Genomic DNA, 18,115 nt, shown 5'->3' on the forward strand with positions numbered 1-18,115 from the left:
ACGAGAGAAATCGTAAATCGACATACGAGCTCAGTCCCGGAACGAATTAAGCTCGTATCTCGAGGTACCACTGAATATATTTTTTACTGGACATTGACCAACCGACCCGTTAGATTAAATATATTTTTAAGTGTATCTGCATCGTAATCCAACTTCATTTCAATTTGTTTATGTTATGTTACGAGCGCGTTACCGTGCAAAAAGTATCTCTCTCTAATTTTAGTACTATTAAACACATTTTAGTACTATTAAGCCACTATTTATTTGTTACTTTGTTAATAGATGGCCAATTAGAACAAATAAAAATGCTTATCCAATCCAATACCCTGTTTTGGGTGGTTTTTCAGAGGGTTGGAACCAATTAATTTGTTTTTAGTTCATTTATATGGTAAGCGTTCACTTGAGTTACGAGTAAATCGACATACGAGCTCAGTTCCGGAACAAATTAAGCTTGTATCTCGAGGTACCACTGTACATATATTATTATTATATTTTTTTTAAATAGGGGTGACCCTACATTTTTCGTTTATCGCGGCCATGTCTGGTCTACATGAACCGCGATAATCGAGGGATTACTGCACACTGCCTTCATACGCAGAACTCAGCTCGCTAACAAAGCAGAGGAGAGTGTGGGTTGACATTCGTATGTCTCTGAAGCCAACCATAAATTAAGCCCCTGGGAGGGTGCGGGAGGCGGGGTGAGGGATTCTGGGGGGGGGAGGGGCATGAAAAGGCTGGAGAAGAGGCTTGGAAGAAAGACTTTGCAATGAACCTCTCTGCTCTCGACAGCTTTTATCGCTTCCTATTTTATCTCTTTCCGATTTGAGATGGATTGCCTCGGCGGATGTGGGGGTCCCGGACGGACTTCTCCGTAAAAGATCACCCGATGATCTTTTCTCGAAGTGAAATGTCGGGTTTTAACGTCCCAAGTCTATTCGAGCTTTGTATCATCTGGATTGCGTTTTGGGAGAGTTTAAACGTACATTTAAGTCCTTAAAAGTCATTAACAATTGAAAATTTTGTAAGTGGAGGTGTACTTTATATGTAAATTCTCTCATTCGTTACACAGTCTTAAAAAAAACACAAATTTGAGACGAAATAATGCTTAAAAGTCATTAACAATTGAAAATTTCGTAAGTGGAGGTGTAGTTTATATGTGAATTCTCTCATTCGTTACACGGTCCTAAAAAACACAAATTTGAGACTAAATGATGAGTAAAATAATTAAATAATGTATTAAAATGAATAAATAGGTGCTGGTGTATAAGTGTAAGCTAACGTTAGCATACGAGCACACGCCTATTAGCACACATTTAAACAAAACAAAACAATGTTGGCATTATTATCGCTATTATAGCTCGTGATGATAAAATATTGTGTTTATTCTATTTTCTGAACCGCTTGTCCATACAAGGGGGTGCTGGAGCCTATCCCAGCTGACTTAGGGGACACCCTGAATCGGTGGGCAGCCAATCGCAAGGCAGAATGACACAAACAACTAACCACTCATAGCTGAGGGCAATTTTGACTGCTAAATTAGCCTAGCATGCATGTTTTTTGGGGTGTGGGAGGAAATCGGAAAAATATATTTAAAAAAGCTAAAATAAACATTGTTTTAGATCTATAAAAAACTGAATATTCAGGGATTTTAATCCAGTTTTTTAATCAATTTATTTAAAAAAATCTAAATATTATATCTAAAATGGTCCGATGTATATTAAATTTCCTGATTTTCCCCCTTTTAAATCAATAATTGTCATTTTTAATCCATTTTTTCTGTTTTTTTAGTTCAAAAATCATTTGGTAAAATCTAAAAATATATTTTAAAAAAAGCTAAAATATACATTGTTTTAGATCTATAAAAAACGGAATATTCAGGGCTTTTAATCCAGTTCTTTTAATCCATTTATAAAAAAAAATCTAAATATTATATCTAAAATGGTCCGGCCCACGTGAAATCAAGTTGACGTTAAAGCTAGCCTAGCATCCGTGTTTGTGCAACGTGGTTAGGAAACCGGAATACCTGGAGAAAACCCACACAAGTCCAGGGAGAACATACAAATCCCACACGAGCACCGACCCAGGACCCCAGAACTGTGAAGCCGACACGCTAACCACTCACCCACCGACCCACCTTTAAAATGAAAGAACTGTAATTGCACTTGGGAAAGGCACACGCATTGCACGGGGTGCCGTAGTGCCGCCGGGGGATGCGGTGATCCATCATTCAGACATCAAGGGAGGAATAGTGACAATTTAGAGATTGGCTCGCTAGCTCGCTGTGCTCGAGTTTGATCCCGCGGGAAGGAAATCGGACGACGGCGAACGCTGAATCCAACCTGCCGTCCGTCTGACGGGTTTTTTCCGTGCATGACGTGACCCGGTTAACACATGCGCCTCGCAGTTTTAAGATCAAGGGTTCAATCCCGGGCTATGGTCTTCCAGTCACTCACATTTTGGAAGGTTTTGTAACCTAGGGATTTTGTAAATAGGAGCATTTGTCAGTACAGGTACCACTGTACAATAAATAGGCGGGTTGCCAGATCAGAAACTGTGTCCAACCCAATCACTCTATAAATATAACCCACCCAGTTTGGCGGGAAACCGCCCAATCTGTCAACATTGCTGCACCCATGAACATGAATACTAACTCATGCGCTCTTCATACAACAAATATGGCTGACATAGCGATGTAAGCTAGTCCAACTCAAGATCCAGGTTTACATGCTTTCCCTGGGCTTGCGTGGGTTTCCTTCCACATCCCAAAACATGCACGCTACACTAATTGAAAATGCTATATCACATGTGTCAAAGTGGCGGCCTGGGGGCCAAATCTGGCCCGCCGCATCATTTTGTGTGGCCCGGGAGAGTAAATCATGAGTGCCGACTTTCTGTTTTAGGATCAAATTAAAATGAAGATTATAGATGTATATTTATACATAATAAAAGATAAAATAAACATTGTTTTGATCTATTAAAAAATGAATATTCAGGGGTTTTAATCCAGTTCTTTTAATCCATTCATAAAAAAATCTAATTATATCTAAAATGGTCCGATGTATATTAAATTTCCTGATTTTCCCCCTTTTAAATCAATAATTGTCATTTTTTAATATTTTTTTCTGTGTTTTTAATTCAAAAATCATTTTGTAAAATCTAAAAAAAAATATATATAAAAAAGCTAAAATAAACATTGTTTTAGATCTATGAAAAACTGAATATTAAGGGCTTTTAATTCAGTTCTTTTAATCCATTTATTAAAAAAAATCTAAATATTATATCTAAAATGGTCCGATGTACATTAAATTTCCTGATTTACCCCCTTTTAAATTAATAATTGTTATTGTTTAATCATTTTTTCTGTTTTTAGTTCAAAAATCATTTTGTAAAATCTAAAAATATATTTAAAAAAGCTAAAATAAACATTGTTTTAGATCTATAAAAAATATTATTATATTCAGGGCTTTTAACCCAGTTCTTTTAATCCATTTATTTAAAAAATCTAAATATTATATCTAAAATGGTCCGGGCCACATCAAATCGAGTTGACGTTAAAGCGGCCCGCGAACCAACCCGAGTCTGACACCCTTGATTTAGAGTGTTTAACCTGTTAGCCTATCATACATGTTTTTGGGACATAGAAGGAAACCCGGAGAAAACCCACGCAAGCCCGGGGAGAACATGCAAACTCCAAATAGTGGGGATCGGACCCTCGACCTTAGAACGACGAAGCCGATCCGCTAACCACCCGCACATGTGCAGCTAATGAGTTAAAAATAAATGTGAAAAAGTTCTCCTGCGACTCATCACATGGCAAAAACACCCAAATAGATTACCCCTAAACTCAAGTACCAAAAAAACTGTTCAACGGATTGTTCCAGTACATTTAGCATCTTTGTCATTATACTCTCGAGTCCAACCGACCAATGTGGCTACATGCTATTATCATCTCGGCACAACAGCGATAACAGCCTGGGGAGGGCGGCATAAGTTTCACATCCCGCAGTAAACTAAGGAGAACGGATAGAAGAAAAATATGCTGGTGTAGAAAAGCAAAACAGCTCCAGGCAGCCAAAAGATAGGAACTTTTCTTGGAAAGCAAAGATGCAAATGTTTCGCATTCGTATGTGCGCCGCGTGTTTTGTTGTTTGATGTTTTAACGCTGCTGAAGTTGCAAGATTGTCAAGTAAGTGACTGCCAGCATTTTTCATCACAATTGCCCATTTTCTTCTCCAAATGTCAAACTTTGAGAAATCCACTCCAAACTGAAATGGGCAGCACGGTGGAGGAGTGGTTGGCGTGTCGGCCGCACGGTTGTGGGGTCCAGGGTTCGATCCCAGGTCGGTTCTTCGCCGTGTGGAGTTTGCATGTTCTTCTCTGGGGTTGCGTAGGTTTACTCTGGGTACTCTGGTGTCCTACCACATACCAAAAATATGCATGCTAGGCTAACTTTATGCTACATTGTCCTTAGGTACATAAAAAGTGGTTAGCATGTCGGCCGCATGGTTTTGGGGTCGAGGGTTCGATCCCAGGTCGGATCTTCGCCATGTGGCGTTTGCATGTTCTTCTCCCGGGCTTGCGTAGGTTTTTTCTGGGTACTCCAGTGTCCTACCCCATCCCAAAAATATGCATGCTAGGCTAACTTTATGCTACATTGTCCTTAGGTAGAAACGAGTGGCTAGCGGGTCAGTCTCACAGTTTTAGGGTGGAGGGTTCGATTCCAGGTGGTTCCTCACTTGAGTAGGTTTTCTCCGGGTATTCCGGTGTCCTACACCATCCCAAAAATATGCATGCTAGGCTAACTTTATGCTACATTGTCCTTAGGTAAAAAAAGAGTGTGGTTAGCGGGTCAGTCTCACAGTTCTAGGGTGGAGGGTTCGATTCCAGGTGGGTCCTTACTATGTGGGGCTTGCGTGGGTTTTCTCCAGGTACTCCGGTGTCCTCCCACACCCAAAAATCAGGCATGCTAGGCTAAATTTATGCTACATTGTCCTTAGGTACAAAAGAGTGGTTAGCGTGGTCAGTCTCACAGTTCTAGGGTCGACGGTTCGATTCCAGGTGGGTCCTTACTATGTGGGGCTTGCGTGGGTTTTCTCGGGGTACTCTAGTGTCCTACTCCATCCCAAAAACATGCATGCTAGGCTAACTGTATGCTACATTGTCCTTAGGTATGAATGAATGGTTGTCCTGGTCCCGGGGAAGAGTGGTTAGCGGGTCTGTCTCACAGTTCTAGGGGCAAGGGTTCGATCCCAGGTGGTTCTTCACTGTATGGGGCTTGCATGGGTTTTCTCCAGGTACTCTGGTGTCCTCCCATATCCCAGAAACATGCATGCTAGGCTAAGTGTATGCTGAAATGTCCCCAGGTGATAGTGAATGGTTGTTTGCTCCAACTTAAACTCGAGTGCGACTTATAGTCCGAGAAATACTGCACCACAATGTAGTTGAGTGAACATACAAAAAATGGGAAGTGAAGTTTGGGTTCTTTTTTTTCTTCCACTTAGTCATTTTTTTCTTCTCCATCTGTCTCCTGACCCGGTGCCTTGAGCAAAGCGTGTCGGTTTATGCAAGTTTCTCGCCATCCCGCTAACACGGCACCCTCCTTATAGAGCGCTTTGAGGTTAAAAATAAAAAATAAAAATGGCGCCATCTGAGTGCATTGCACCATCCAGACGTCTGAGTATATGTTTGGAAAATTCAACAGATACATTTCCCTGAAATAGATGGAAATAACTTAGCTTTGTAGCTAACGGATGTATTTTTTGTAATTTTTAAAAAAAGTTTAAGTGACCAATCCGGTGGGGCAAGTGGTTAGCATGTCTGCCTCGGAGCTCTTGGGTCCTGGGTTCAAGTCCAGGTTGGTCCACCTGTCTGGAGTTTGCATGTTCTTTTTTAGGCATGTACAGGTCACTTCCTGTTGATTTTTGGCAAATTATGGGTTACTTTCTGTTGATTTTGGGCTATTTTTGGGTCACTTCCTGTTGATTTTGGGCCATTTATGGGTCACTTCCTGTTGATATTGGGCCATTTATGCATGTTCTTTTTAAGCAATGTACAGGTCACTTCCTGTTGATTTTGGGCTAATTATGGGTTACTTTCTGTTGATTTTGAGCTATTTTTGGTCACTTCCTGTTGATTTTGGGCCATTTATGGGCCACTTCCTGTTGATTTTGGGCCATTTATGGGTCACTTCCTGTTGATTTTGGGCCATTTATGGGTCACCCCTGTTGATTTTGGGCCATTTATCGGTCACTTCCTGTGGATTTTAGGCCATTTATGGGTCACTTCCTGTTTATTTTGGGCCATTTAAGTATCACTTCCTGTTGATTTTGGGCCATTCATGGGCCACTTCCTGTTGATTTTTGGGGCATTTCAGCCGGTGTGGTACTCCGGTTTCCTCCCACATCCCAGAAACATGCATGCTAGGCTAACTGAATGCTAAAATGTCCTCAGTCCCCTGTGATTGGCTGGCCACCAATTCACTGTCTCCCACCTGGTGCCCGTAGTTAACAGGGATATGCTCCAGCACCCCCCCGCAAGCCTTGTGAGGATAAGCGGTTCAGGAAATGATATTTTTGATCTGGATTCTTTCACATTTCAAGGGTGGGCCTTATTCTGGAATAAGTGACTTTGTTCCTCAAATTTGTTGCCAAGTGGAATACGGCACCCCAAAAGTCTTAGCCGTCAATCTGCGGGTAATCCAGCGAGTCCACGGCGAAGAATGCCCCGAGCGCGGTGAAGAATGGCCGCATTTAAGGCCGCCCAATCGAATCAATAAAATGATCAATAAGTGGGTAACAGGAAGAAAGGGATTAATCCGGATATGTCTTGATTAAGGGCAACTCACGCTGGATTGGCTGACACGTGATCACAGAGTCAATTATGAATTGAAATGTGTTTAATGACTGCAATATTATCTTGGCGGTCTCCACGGTAAACACGAGTCTGTGTTGTGGTTGGAAAGGAGGCCAGGAAATATTGATCGTTAATCCCGGGAATATTTCCCCGGTTTATTTCACGCCGGGGAATGACAAATAAATAGTGAGTAACTCGCCATACCATTTACGATGATTCATTACTATAATTATTGCGGGAAATTATTCGACACGATTTGGTGACTATTTTAAACCTTCTGCTGTGAAATTGTCGCTAAATGTCCATAGCATTTGATATGGGGCAGTTAGGGGTCACTTCCTGTTCATTTTGAGGCGTGTACGGGTCACTTCCTGTTAATTTGGGGGCATTTCCGGTTCACTTCCTGTTAATTTGGGGGCATTTCCGGTTCACTTCTTGTTTATTTGGGGCACGTACAGATCACTTCCTGTGGATTTGGGAGCATTTTTGGGTCACTTCCTGTTGATTTTGGGGCATATCAGCATTACTTCCTGTTGATTTTGGGGCATTTCAGAATTACTTCCTGTTGATTTTGGGGCATTTCGCATTACTTCCTGTTGATTTGGGGTCACGCACAGATCACTTCCTGTGGAGTTGGGGGCATTTCTGGGTCACTTCCTGTTGATTTTGGGGCATTTCAGCATTACTTCCTGTTGATTTAGGGCACGTGCAGGTCACTTCCTGTTGATTTTGGGTTTTTTCAGCATTACTTCCTGTGGATTTAGGGGTATTTCAGCATTACGTCCTGTTGATTTGGGGCACGTGCAGGTCACTTCCTGTTGATTTTTGGGCATTTCAGCATCACTTCCTGTTGATTTGGAGGCATTTCCGGGTCTCTTCCTGTTCTTTTTCAGGCATGTACAGGTCACGTCCTGTTCATATTGGGGCATTTACGTGTCACTTCCTGTTAATTTTGAGCCATGCACAGGTCACTTCCTGTTCATTTTGGGAGCACATACAGGTCACTTTCTGTTGATTTTGGGGCATTTCCAGGTGACTTCCTGTTCATTTTGTGGCACATACAGGTCACTTCCTGTTGAATGGGGGGAATTTCCAGGTCTCTTCCAGTTCATTTTGGGGCATTTACAGATCATTTCCTGTTGATTTTGGGTTACTGGACAGGAAGTGACCGTAAAACATCCCCACATGAAAACCCAGTGACCCCAAAATCAACAGGAAGTGACCTATAAATACCCCAAACTAAACCCAGAAAGGCTGTCTTTGAACGCCCTGTTGCCAGAACCACTGACGGCGCCCTCCCATCTAGTTAAATATAATAAATTGGACGTCTAGAGCCGTCGGGGGCAGCCACTGACTTAACAGATATATTTTACGAGTGGAAAATGTGTTCAGAGAACAGTAACACCTGCTTATAGCAATTTTGGGCGTTAGCATATCGACAACCTTTCGGCATAAAACGTATTTAGTAACATTAGCATTTAGATATGTTGTCACGCCGCTAACTACTATAGCGCTCAACTTTCATTGGGCGGAAAGCGTCAGCGGCAACGGCAGCCAAATTAACAACGTAAGACGGATTAGCCGCGCTAAAACGGACTTACGGGGGGTGCCGGGGAAGCTGCGCTTTTAGTACGGCTCCGGGCTGCGTTGCGCGTAGCCGCAATTTAGCGTCGTAATTAAATGTCCTTTGTCAGCCGTGTCTGCCTATTAACAAGCACGACGGCGCCGCTAGTTTGCGGTAAACAATAGCTTGACGTGTCGGTAGCCGGCGCTAAAGGGCGCGGGGCGTTTAGATGAATATTGTACATTTTCATAAAAGATACATTAGCTTTCTTTGAAAACAGTGGATCACAGCAACGAGGCAGTGCCTGCTGGGCTTTGTTAGTCGCATGTAAAACGAGCGTCTCCTTTCGGCTATGTTATGCTACATCGCTATAATTGATGGTCATTTGTAAAGAGAGGCGTCACAACAACAAAAATCTTGCTATGGGATTGTTGATATAACGTCACCATTTTGGTTAGGGTTTATTCATTCGTTCATTTTATGAACCGCTTATTCGCAAAAGGGTCGTAGGGGGGTGCCGGAGCTTATCCAGGCTGACTTTGGGAAGCAGGCAAGGGCCAATTGCAGGGCACGAGGAGAGAAAGGACAACCAATCATAGCTATGGGCAAGTATGAGTGCTAAATTAGCCTAGCATTGTGGATGTGGGAGGAAAGCGGAGTACCTGGAGAAAACCCACGCAAGCCTGGGAAGAACAGGCAAACCCCACCTGGGATCGAACCCAGAACTGTGATGCTGGCCCCCTAACCACTCCTCCACTGGTTACAGTTCAGGTAATACTAAATGAAAAAATGGCTATTTTATGTTTACATGAATTTTTATTCATTCATTTTTCAAACTGCTTATCCTCAAAAGGGTCGTGGGGGTGCCGGAGCCTATCCCGGCTGACTTTGGGAAGCAGGCAAGGGCCAATCGCAGGGCACGAGGAGAGAAAGGACAACAAATCTTAGCTAGGGACAAGTATGAGTGCTAAATTAGCCTAGCATGCATTTTTTATGGATGTGGGGGGAAAGTGGAGTACCCGGAGAAAAACCACGCAAGCCTGGAGAGAAAATTTACAGGGGGAAAGCTGTCAGAAAATTTTCTAAAAATATATATTTTTTTTGTCTCAGTCATCTATTCATATTCTATGGTGCTTATCCTCACAAGGATTGTGATCGGCTATTTTTTGTTTATATTTTAATTCATTCAAGGGTCACGGGGGTGCTGGAGCCTATCCCGGCTAACTACAGGTTAGCCCACGCGCTTACCGCTGGCCCGCCTATTTTATTTATGATCATATTTTTTTTTTTAAGAGGGAAAACAAATGTATTAGAAAATTTGCTATGATTAAACGATAATGTCAAAACATGGGGGGGGGGGGGGCGGGGTTTATCCGCCCTTGGCTCAAAATGAACTAGAACCGCCACTGCCTGAAAGGCCTTAATCCTACATGTGTACTTTATAAAATGCCAAATATCCCCCAACTCTACCACGAGGCCCCTCCCCCAAATCCTCCGCAAAATCCCAAACCACCTGCAACCCGAATAAATTCCACCCCAAATCCCTCCAATCACAAGACGTTTTCACTCCACCTCAACCACACTTTATTTAACAAAATAGAAGCATGTCAAATATCGCAAAGCATAAAAATGTCATTTGAAACACAGCGCTGGAAAATGAAAACAAAACACCACGAAAGGGGGTTGGGGGTTAGGGGGCGGAGTCAAATCAAATGAACCGGCTAGCTAAATCGATGAGTCACAGATTCACTGTGTCCTTAGGGATCAAAGGTCAAAAGGTCAGTAGGTCAAAGCAAATCCACAGCACGGGAACCAAAAAAAACTTTGAATTCCCATCATTTGAGGACTGAAATCCCTTTTTGTTGCAAAATTGTTAATTTTGGGGCGATAACAGTTAAGGGGGGAGGGGCTAAGGGGGGCTTCACGGATGCAAATGTTGGCACATCTCTGCGGACAAGGAGACAAAAGAAGTGATTCAGCACCAGGACAGCGCTCAACTGTTTCTCGGGGGAGGTGCGTTGGCCTAATTTGGGCCGACGCGCCCATCTCACTGCAGCTCTTTATACTTAACCTGCTCGCCTTTAACCATGGCGGCTAAGCGGAATTTAATTGGAAGGTCGGTATTTTTGAAGCCTAGGCAGAAAATGCAGAAACGCGGGTATGTTTTTTTTTTTTTTTTTTTTTTTTTACATCAAGCCGAACACGGAAATACAAAAAAAAGGCCTGCCGTTGTTGGTAAGTGTGCCTCCATCTTTTTTTTTTTGAAAGTGGCATTTACGCGGGTTGAAAAAAAAAAATCACCCGCGTTTTTTTTTAAAACCACCGCTGATCACATTCCACAAATGCAAGAAATGTTCCCCCGGTATAGAATACTTCAAGCATATACAATGAAATATTTGTACAAGGTTAGATATCTTAAAACCAAAAAAAAAATGTATTATTTTGTTTTTTTTTCCACAATAAAAAGCAATCTAGGCTATATTTACCGGCAATGTTGACATAGACGGAATCCTTCTAGCGTAGGCTAAATTTTTGAAAAAATAGGATGGTACCAAACCCCCCGTTGAAATGATTTTTTTGTAGTTGTTTTGAATTTCCTCCCGCTATATCATAGACACACAAAAACCACAGAACGGTTGAGCTACATCAACTTTTGCGGTAGAAGCATCCAAGCGACGTCATGCTAGTATGCATGTCGTCGACCGTTGGCACGCCATTGAAAGTAACACCATATACATTCAGAAAGAAGGATGGACCGCGCAGACGTGCGTGTGATTGGCCGGGCCTGGAGTGCTACACCCCGCACCGTCTAGAACGGTATAAATAACCCCGATAATCATCAACAATCAAATAAGAGCAGGAAAAAAAAAGAACATGCACCGACAGCTTTTTAAATACAATGGTACCTCTGCTTACTAATTCTTCTCCTTACAAATGATTCAGGTTACAAAACCCATTTTGCTCCAAAAAAAAGTTACACAACATCAAACATTGTTAATTAATTAGTTAATTATTTTTTTCATTGTCTGGGTAGAGTTGCTTTCCTATTGGCTGTCTCGCAAGACCACGCTAGCCTTCCATTGGCTATAAAAGGAAGCTACACCTCCAGGATGCCTGAACTGAGGTTAGCTTAACATACCGCAGGCGGACGTTAGAGCTAGCCTATAGAAGGGTAGATGTCAACAGGTTTGACGGGGGGACAGCGGCAGTCTGACCCGAAAATGGCGCCCACTAGAGGCCAGAACAACTAATAGCACCTTTTTGGCTTTTAAAAAAAATAATAATGATAATGGCTGATCAGATGATCAGAAATTAGAATTTTTCTGAGTAAGCGTAACATAATTCTAAGTTTTGTGTTTACGCTCGTGTTTACTCAGCTGCCACTCGCAATTCCACCCTAATGGAAAAAGTGCTTGCATTTTATATTAATTTTAATGGCTTAAGAAATTATTTTCCTATATATTTTCTATTTTTTTCCATATAAGCATATTTCAGACAGATGATCAGAAATTAGAATTTTTCTGAGTGTGCGTAACATAATTCTAAGTTTTGTGTTTACATTTGTTTACTCAGCTACCACTCGCAATTCCACCCAATGGAAATAGTGCTTGCATTTTATATTCATTTTAATAAGAAATTATGTTTCTATATATATTTTTCCCATATATGCATATTTTAGACAAGATTGGTAGAATTTTGTAACATTTTTAAAAGGGTTTTAGGAACATAATATGCTAATTCAATGCGTAAAATGCCTCATTCATTCATATTCTGAACCACTTTAGGATCGCGGGGGGTGCTAGAGGCTATCCCAGCTGACTTTGGGCCAGAGGTGGGGGACACCATAGCTAGGGAAAATTTTTGGAATATGGGTTGCAGGGGGTGCCGGAGCCTATCCCAGCTGTGTTTCGGGCTAGATGCGGGGTACACCCTGAATCGGTGGCTAGCCAATTGCAGGGAACGATGAGACAAACAACCAATCACTAGTTAGGGACAATTTTGAGTGTCCAACCAGGAAACCGGAGTACCCGGAGAAAACCCACGCAGGCTCAACGAGAACATACAAACTCCCCACAGCACATATAACACATTTTAACCAATATTTGAAACATTTCCCTTAATTTACAGACCCATTTTCTACCCAAATGGGTTGCAGAGGGTGCCGGAGCCTATCCCAGCTGTGTCCCGGGCTAGAGGCAGGGTAAACCCTGAATGTGGCCAGCCAATCGCAGGGCACGATGAGACAAACAACCAATTTCGAGTGTCCAACCACCTTAGCATGCACGTTTTTTTGGAACGTGGGAGAAAACCGGAGTACCCGGAGAAAACCCACACAGGCCAAAGGAGAACATACAAACTCCACACAGGTGGACTGACCTGGATTTGAACCCAGGACCCCAGAGCTGCGAGGCCCAGGCGCTAACCACTCAAGCCGCCGGGCCACTGTAATATGCCGGGTAAAATGCGGGTTTCGTAAGTAGAGGTACCACTGTAATATTTCATATTTCTCCTCTCCGTCACCCCAGACATTTTTAGAACAACAAATACAAAGTCTAACTGCAGTTTCACAAAAATAGAGAAATGGCACTTTGTTATAGTCATATATGCGTTACTCTGGTTATATCTATTTATATATTTATAGATAGTCGTCATATCGATGGAGCATGAAAGGGGGCGGAGTTAGCCTCCTCATTGGCGGTCATGGTCATGGTCATGGTCATGGTTCCTGGGCCGCGCGCTATGAGAGCGTGTGTTTGAAACCATGCAGGAATATTGTCATGCATATGATACACCGGCCCGAATATTTACATTTACATTCATGCGCTCGTGCACCCCCGCGCACGCACGGCCTGTTTTCCCCCCCCCCGCGCCAGGCCTCCGAATCTGTCGTTTGATTTGCGCTAGGGCAGGATTACTCTCTAGGGGGTCCGAGGGTGGATTCGTACACCAACCGGCGGGGGAAACTAGCGATAGGGCGCAATGAGTCCGCGTAAATCCAGTCCGGCCCCCCCTTCTCACGCGTCGTTGGCGGCGGAGAGTTGCGTGGTACAGTCAAACCCCCGGTGCGCCCCCGCGTCGGCGTTGTAGTGCCCGCTGTGCCAGTACGACGAGTCGCAAACGGTCTGCAGGGAGTTGATCTCGGACGCCGAGGAGTTTCCGTCCCGCCGCTTGGAGCGCTTGCGGTTGCGCAGGATGAAGACCAGCATGCCCACCACGGTAAACGCCGAGGTGACGAAAACCAGCAGCAACCCGGGGACCAGCACCGAAATGGAGACCCGGTTGGGTTCCACGTAAGAGTTTGAGCGGGTTCCCGAGTCCAGGGCCAAGGTGCTGTTTTTGGACAGGGAGGTGGGCCCCGGGGGGATCCGCTGGTAGAGCCCGGAACACATCAGGTCGTTCCGCACGTAGCGGAAGTCTCGCTTCCAGAACTCTTCGGGCGACTCGCACTTGAGGTCGCTGACGATGACGTCGGCGCCCAGTCGCTCGGTCCACTGCTTGAAGGGCACGATGTTGCAGGAGCAATCCCAGGGGTTCCCGTGTAAATCGATCTGGATGATGGAGTTGAGTTGCTCCAGCACCCCCGGCACGGGCAGGGTGGAGAAGTAATTATTATGCAGGCTGATTTTGGACAAAGAAATCCCAAGGAAGGCATCGGCCGGCAATGATTTGAGCAAGTTGTTGTTGAGGAATAGAACCCTCAGGTTGGGCATGGGGGTGAAGGCGCCTGCCACGATCAGCTGGATGTCGTTGTATTCCAAACTCAGGTATTCCAGGTTGACCAGGCCCAGGAACATCTCGGCTAGGAGCGTATCCAGGTAGTTCTTATCCACGTACAGCCACCTCAACTCGCTCTGGTTGTGGAAGGTGCCATTGTCCATGACTTTGATGTTGTTCCCGCCCAGATCCAGCAGGTTGAGACTGGTATAGCCCAGGAGGTGGTTCTTCTTCACCGCGTGGATGTTGTTCTCGCGCAGGTTGAGCTCGTGGGCCGCTAAGGGCCTGGGTTTCAAGTTAGCCAGGCTCTCCATCTTCCTGCCCTCGCAGTTGACCCCCAGGCCTCGCCGCGAGCCCACCAGCTTGCAGCTGCACGGCGGCGGGCAGGTGGCGTTGGCCACCGCCGACTCCCTATCGTGGTCGGCGCCCGTGGGCGTGGGCTTGGTCTTGAGTTGCCAGTTCTCCCGCGACTTGGAGCGACTCTTTGCGCCGTGACTTCCCGACGTGGGCGCCGTGGGCGGAGTGGGGTCGGGAGCGTCCGCCGAGCCCGGCGCCAAGGGGCTGGGGGTCTGATCCCGAGTGGGGGGCGCCGCCAGGCTGGTGTCGGCGCCGCCCCTCAGCGAAGGGCACAGCTCGACCTCCGCCGTCTCGTTCAGGTCGGCGCCCTGGAGCCCGGTGGGCGCCTCGCAGACCACCCGCCCGATGAGCGCGTTGGGCGGGATGTTCTCCAGCCATTCCTTGAGGGCCACAAGTTGGCAGTTGCAGTCCCACGGGTTGTCCTCCAGGAGGACCTCCACGATCCCCGGGATCTGTTCCAGGATCCCCTCGTAGGGTAAGGTCTTGATCCGGTTCCCCCGCAGATCCAGGTGCGTGACGGGCACGTGCCGGAACACGTCGGCCGGCAGCGCGCTGATCAGGTTGTCGTTCAGGATCAGCACCTCCAGCTTGTTCAGGTCCCGGAAGACGGCCGGGTCCACCTCCCTCAGAAGATTAAAGTCCGCCTGCAGGTACTCCAGGTCATCCAAACCCAGGAAGGTGCTCTTCCGGAAGGAACGGATCTTGTTGTTGTTGATGTGTAGCCTCTTGACCAACTGTAGACCCAAGAACGCACCCGGGACGATGTCGTGAAGACCGTTATTCTCCAGGTGCAGGCTGACGGCGTTGTAAAAGTTGGCGAACTCGTTGGGGAACAACCTGGACAGCGAGTTCCCGTGCAGCAGCAAGTGGTAGAAATGCGAGCTGGGCCCGCTCAGGTGCCGCAGCGTGGTGAAGCTCCGCTTCTCGCATCCGACGTGCACGTCACCCTCCACCTCGGCGCACTGGCAGATCCGTTCCTGGCACACGTCTCGCGTCACGTTCCCGTTGGCGACACACAACGCCGCCGCGTTCAGCAGGACCACCCAGAGCAGCATTTTTTTTTCTTCTCTCAACGCCGAGCCCCCGGTTTCGAGCCGCCGACGGGCGGGAAATCGGCCACGCGCTCGGATGAGGCGCCCTTCTCCGAAGAACGCATCTAACCCGCTCGCCTGCTGGCGGCGGCTTCAGTTAAAAACCGGCGGAGGGGGGGCGGCGGCGGGGGTCGCTGCCAGCGAAAGTCCGGCACATCCTCCCCGCGGATGAAACCACTGACCTTGGCGGTTTAAAAAAAAAAAACGAAAAAGGAAAAAACGAAGGAGCGGAATGGCTCGTCTTGTCGTTGGAGGGAACCCAGGTGCCGAGCCGAGGTTTGGCTGGAAAACACCCGCATTTGCCCCCCCCCTCCGTCCCCCCACCCTTTCCCCGTCACATCTCCCAACGGCGCCGAACAAGAGCGGGATGCCCCCCACCCCCAAAAAAGGACAAAACCCACCAGAATATCCTCCCTCTACTTTAGTCCGCGCACCCTTAAAAAAACCCAGACGTCCAAACGGCAAATCTGGCGGATTGCGCCAAAAGTTGCGCCGATTCCGCGGGTGATCGGTCGCCGTCCGACTCGTCTTCTCACTTTGCGGCAAAGTGTCCGAGTCCCAGAATTCCAAGAGGCGGTCCAACAACCCCCCCCGGGTTGCGCAATCCCACCCGGTCCGTCAGGTCTGGGAAAGGGACACTGTTGAATGCAAGGTGTGGGGGGTGAAGAAAAAGTCTGGAATCCGCCACGGGCGAGCTGGAGCTCGGCGAAAAGCGTCTGAACCGATGCGTCAGCTCGTATGCGCATGTGTGCGTGACGTGTTCCCTCCTCAGATGCTTTGCGGAGACGACGACGGCGCCGCCAGAAAGAGAGACAAAAGGGAGCGGGATGGGCAAAGATTTCCATTAGCTGTTTGTTTGGATTCTACTCCTCCTCCTCCTCCTCCTCCGCTTCTTCTTCTTCTTCTTTTTTAATCAACCGAGGAACAACACACACGCGCGCACGCAAACGCGCACGCGTGCGGTACGCTCCACTCGGGTTTCCGATAACTCCATCTCGCGAAGTTTTAACAAGCTTTTTTTTGTATTTCCTGCGTGTGTTTTGAAAATGGCTGTCTGAGAATATTATCAGGTTACATCAGTGTTCTTGTCAACCACACACACTAAATAATACACGCACACATGGGCAGAGAGTGTGTGGGTTTAGTCGAGCTGCGGTCAGGGGCGTTTCTAGGGTGTTTGGGGGATGTGGGCAGGGAGTCTGTGGGTCCCCCAGACCACCCCAGTTGTGGACAAGACAGAAATGAAATTGAAAAAAAATGCGCTCTATTATGGACAAAAAGGGAAGAATAGAAAAATATTTCATAGTGTGTGTGTGTGTGTGTGTGAATGTGCGTGTGTATGTGATTGTGTATGTGCATGTGTTTGTGTGTGTGCGTGTACGTGTGTGTGCGTGCGTATATGTGTACGTGTGTGTATGTGCATGCGTGTGTGTGTGTACATGTGTGTATTTGAGTGTATACATATGTATATGTATGCATGTGTGTATGTGTGTGTATGTGTGTATGTGTGTGTATGTGTGTGTATGTGTGTGTATGTGTGTGTATGTGTGTGTATGTATGTGTGTATGTGTGTGATAATGTGTGTGTGTATGTGTGTATGTATGTGAATGTGCGTTTGTGCGTGTGTGTGTGTGGGTGTATGTATGTGTGTGTGTGTATGTGTGTGTATGTACGTGTGTGTATGTGTGTATGTGTGTGTGTATGTGTGTATGTGTGTGTGTATGTGTGTGTATGTATGTGTATGTACGTGTGTATGTGTGTATGTGTGTGTATGTGTGTGTGTATGTGTGTGTGTACATGTGTGTGTGTATGTGTGCGTATATGTGTGCGTATGTGTGTGTGTGTATGTGTTAATGTGTATGTGTGTATGTGTTTATGTGTATGTGTGTTTATGTGTATGTGTGTATGTGTTTGTGTTTGTGTGTATGTGTGAATGTGTGTATGTGTGAATGTGTGAATGTGTGTATGTGTGTATGTGTGTATGTGTGTATGTATGTGTGTATGTGTGTGTATGTGTGTGTATGTGTGGGTGTATGTGTGTGTGTGTACGTGTGTGTATGTACATGTGTGTGTGTATGTGTGTATGTGTGTGTGTATGTGTGTATGTGTGTGTATGTATGTGTATGTACGTGTGTATGTGTGTATGTGTGTGTATGTGTGTGTGTATGTGTGTGTATGTGTGTATGTGTGTATGTGTGCGTATATGTGTGCGTATGTGTGTGTGTGTATGTGTTAATGTGTATGTGTGTATGTGTTTATGTGAATGTGTTTATGTGTGTATGTGTTTGTGTTTGTGTGTATGTGTGAATGTGTGTATGTGTGAATGTGTGAATGTGTGTATGTGTGAATGTGTGTATGTGTGTATGTGTGTATGTGTATGTGTGTATGTATGTGTGTATGTGTGTGTGTATGTGTGGGTGTATGTGTGTGTGTACGTGTGTGTATGTACATGTGTGTGTGTATGTGTGTATGTGTGTGTGGGTGTATGTGTGTGTGGGTGTATGTGTGTGTGTGTATGTGTGTGTATGTGTGTATG

General features: G+C 45.7%; 1 protein-coding gene and 1 long non-coding RNA gene across 2 annotated transcripts in view; both read right to left on the reverse strand.

Moving 5' to 3' along the window:
* The window catches only part of LOC144074201 (uncharacterized), a 211,616-nt gene that overhangs the window by 82,522 nt on the left and 110,979 nt on the right, over positions 1 to 18,115 (reverse strand). The window lies entirely within an intron of this gene.
* Positions 9,977 to 16,479, reverse strand: slitrk1 (SLIT and NTRK like family member 1). Its single transcript, XM_077615766.1, has one exon. The coding sequence runs from the start codon at positions 15,541 to 15,543 to the stop codon at positions 13,432 to 13,434; it is 2,112 nt and encodes a 703-aa protein (XP_077471892.1). The 5' UTR covers positions 15,544 to 16,479; the 3' UTR covers positions 9,977 to 13,431.

Source organism: Stigmatopora argus, chromosome 1 (genome assembly GCF_051989625.1).
Source record: "Stigmatopora argus isolate UIUO_Sarg chromosome 1, RoL_Sarg_1.0, whole genome shotgun sequence".
Lineage (NCBI taxonomy): Eukaryota > Metazoa > Chordata > Actinopteri > Syngnathiformes > Syngnathidae > Stigmatopora > Stigmatopora argus.

Bases quoted from the DNA above. Each gene is read 5' to 3' on its own strand.
- slitrk1 (XM_077615766.1), bottom strand. From the start codon at position 15,543: ATGCTGCTCTGGGTGGTCCTGCTGAACGCGGCGGCGTTGTGTGTCGCC.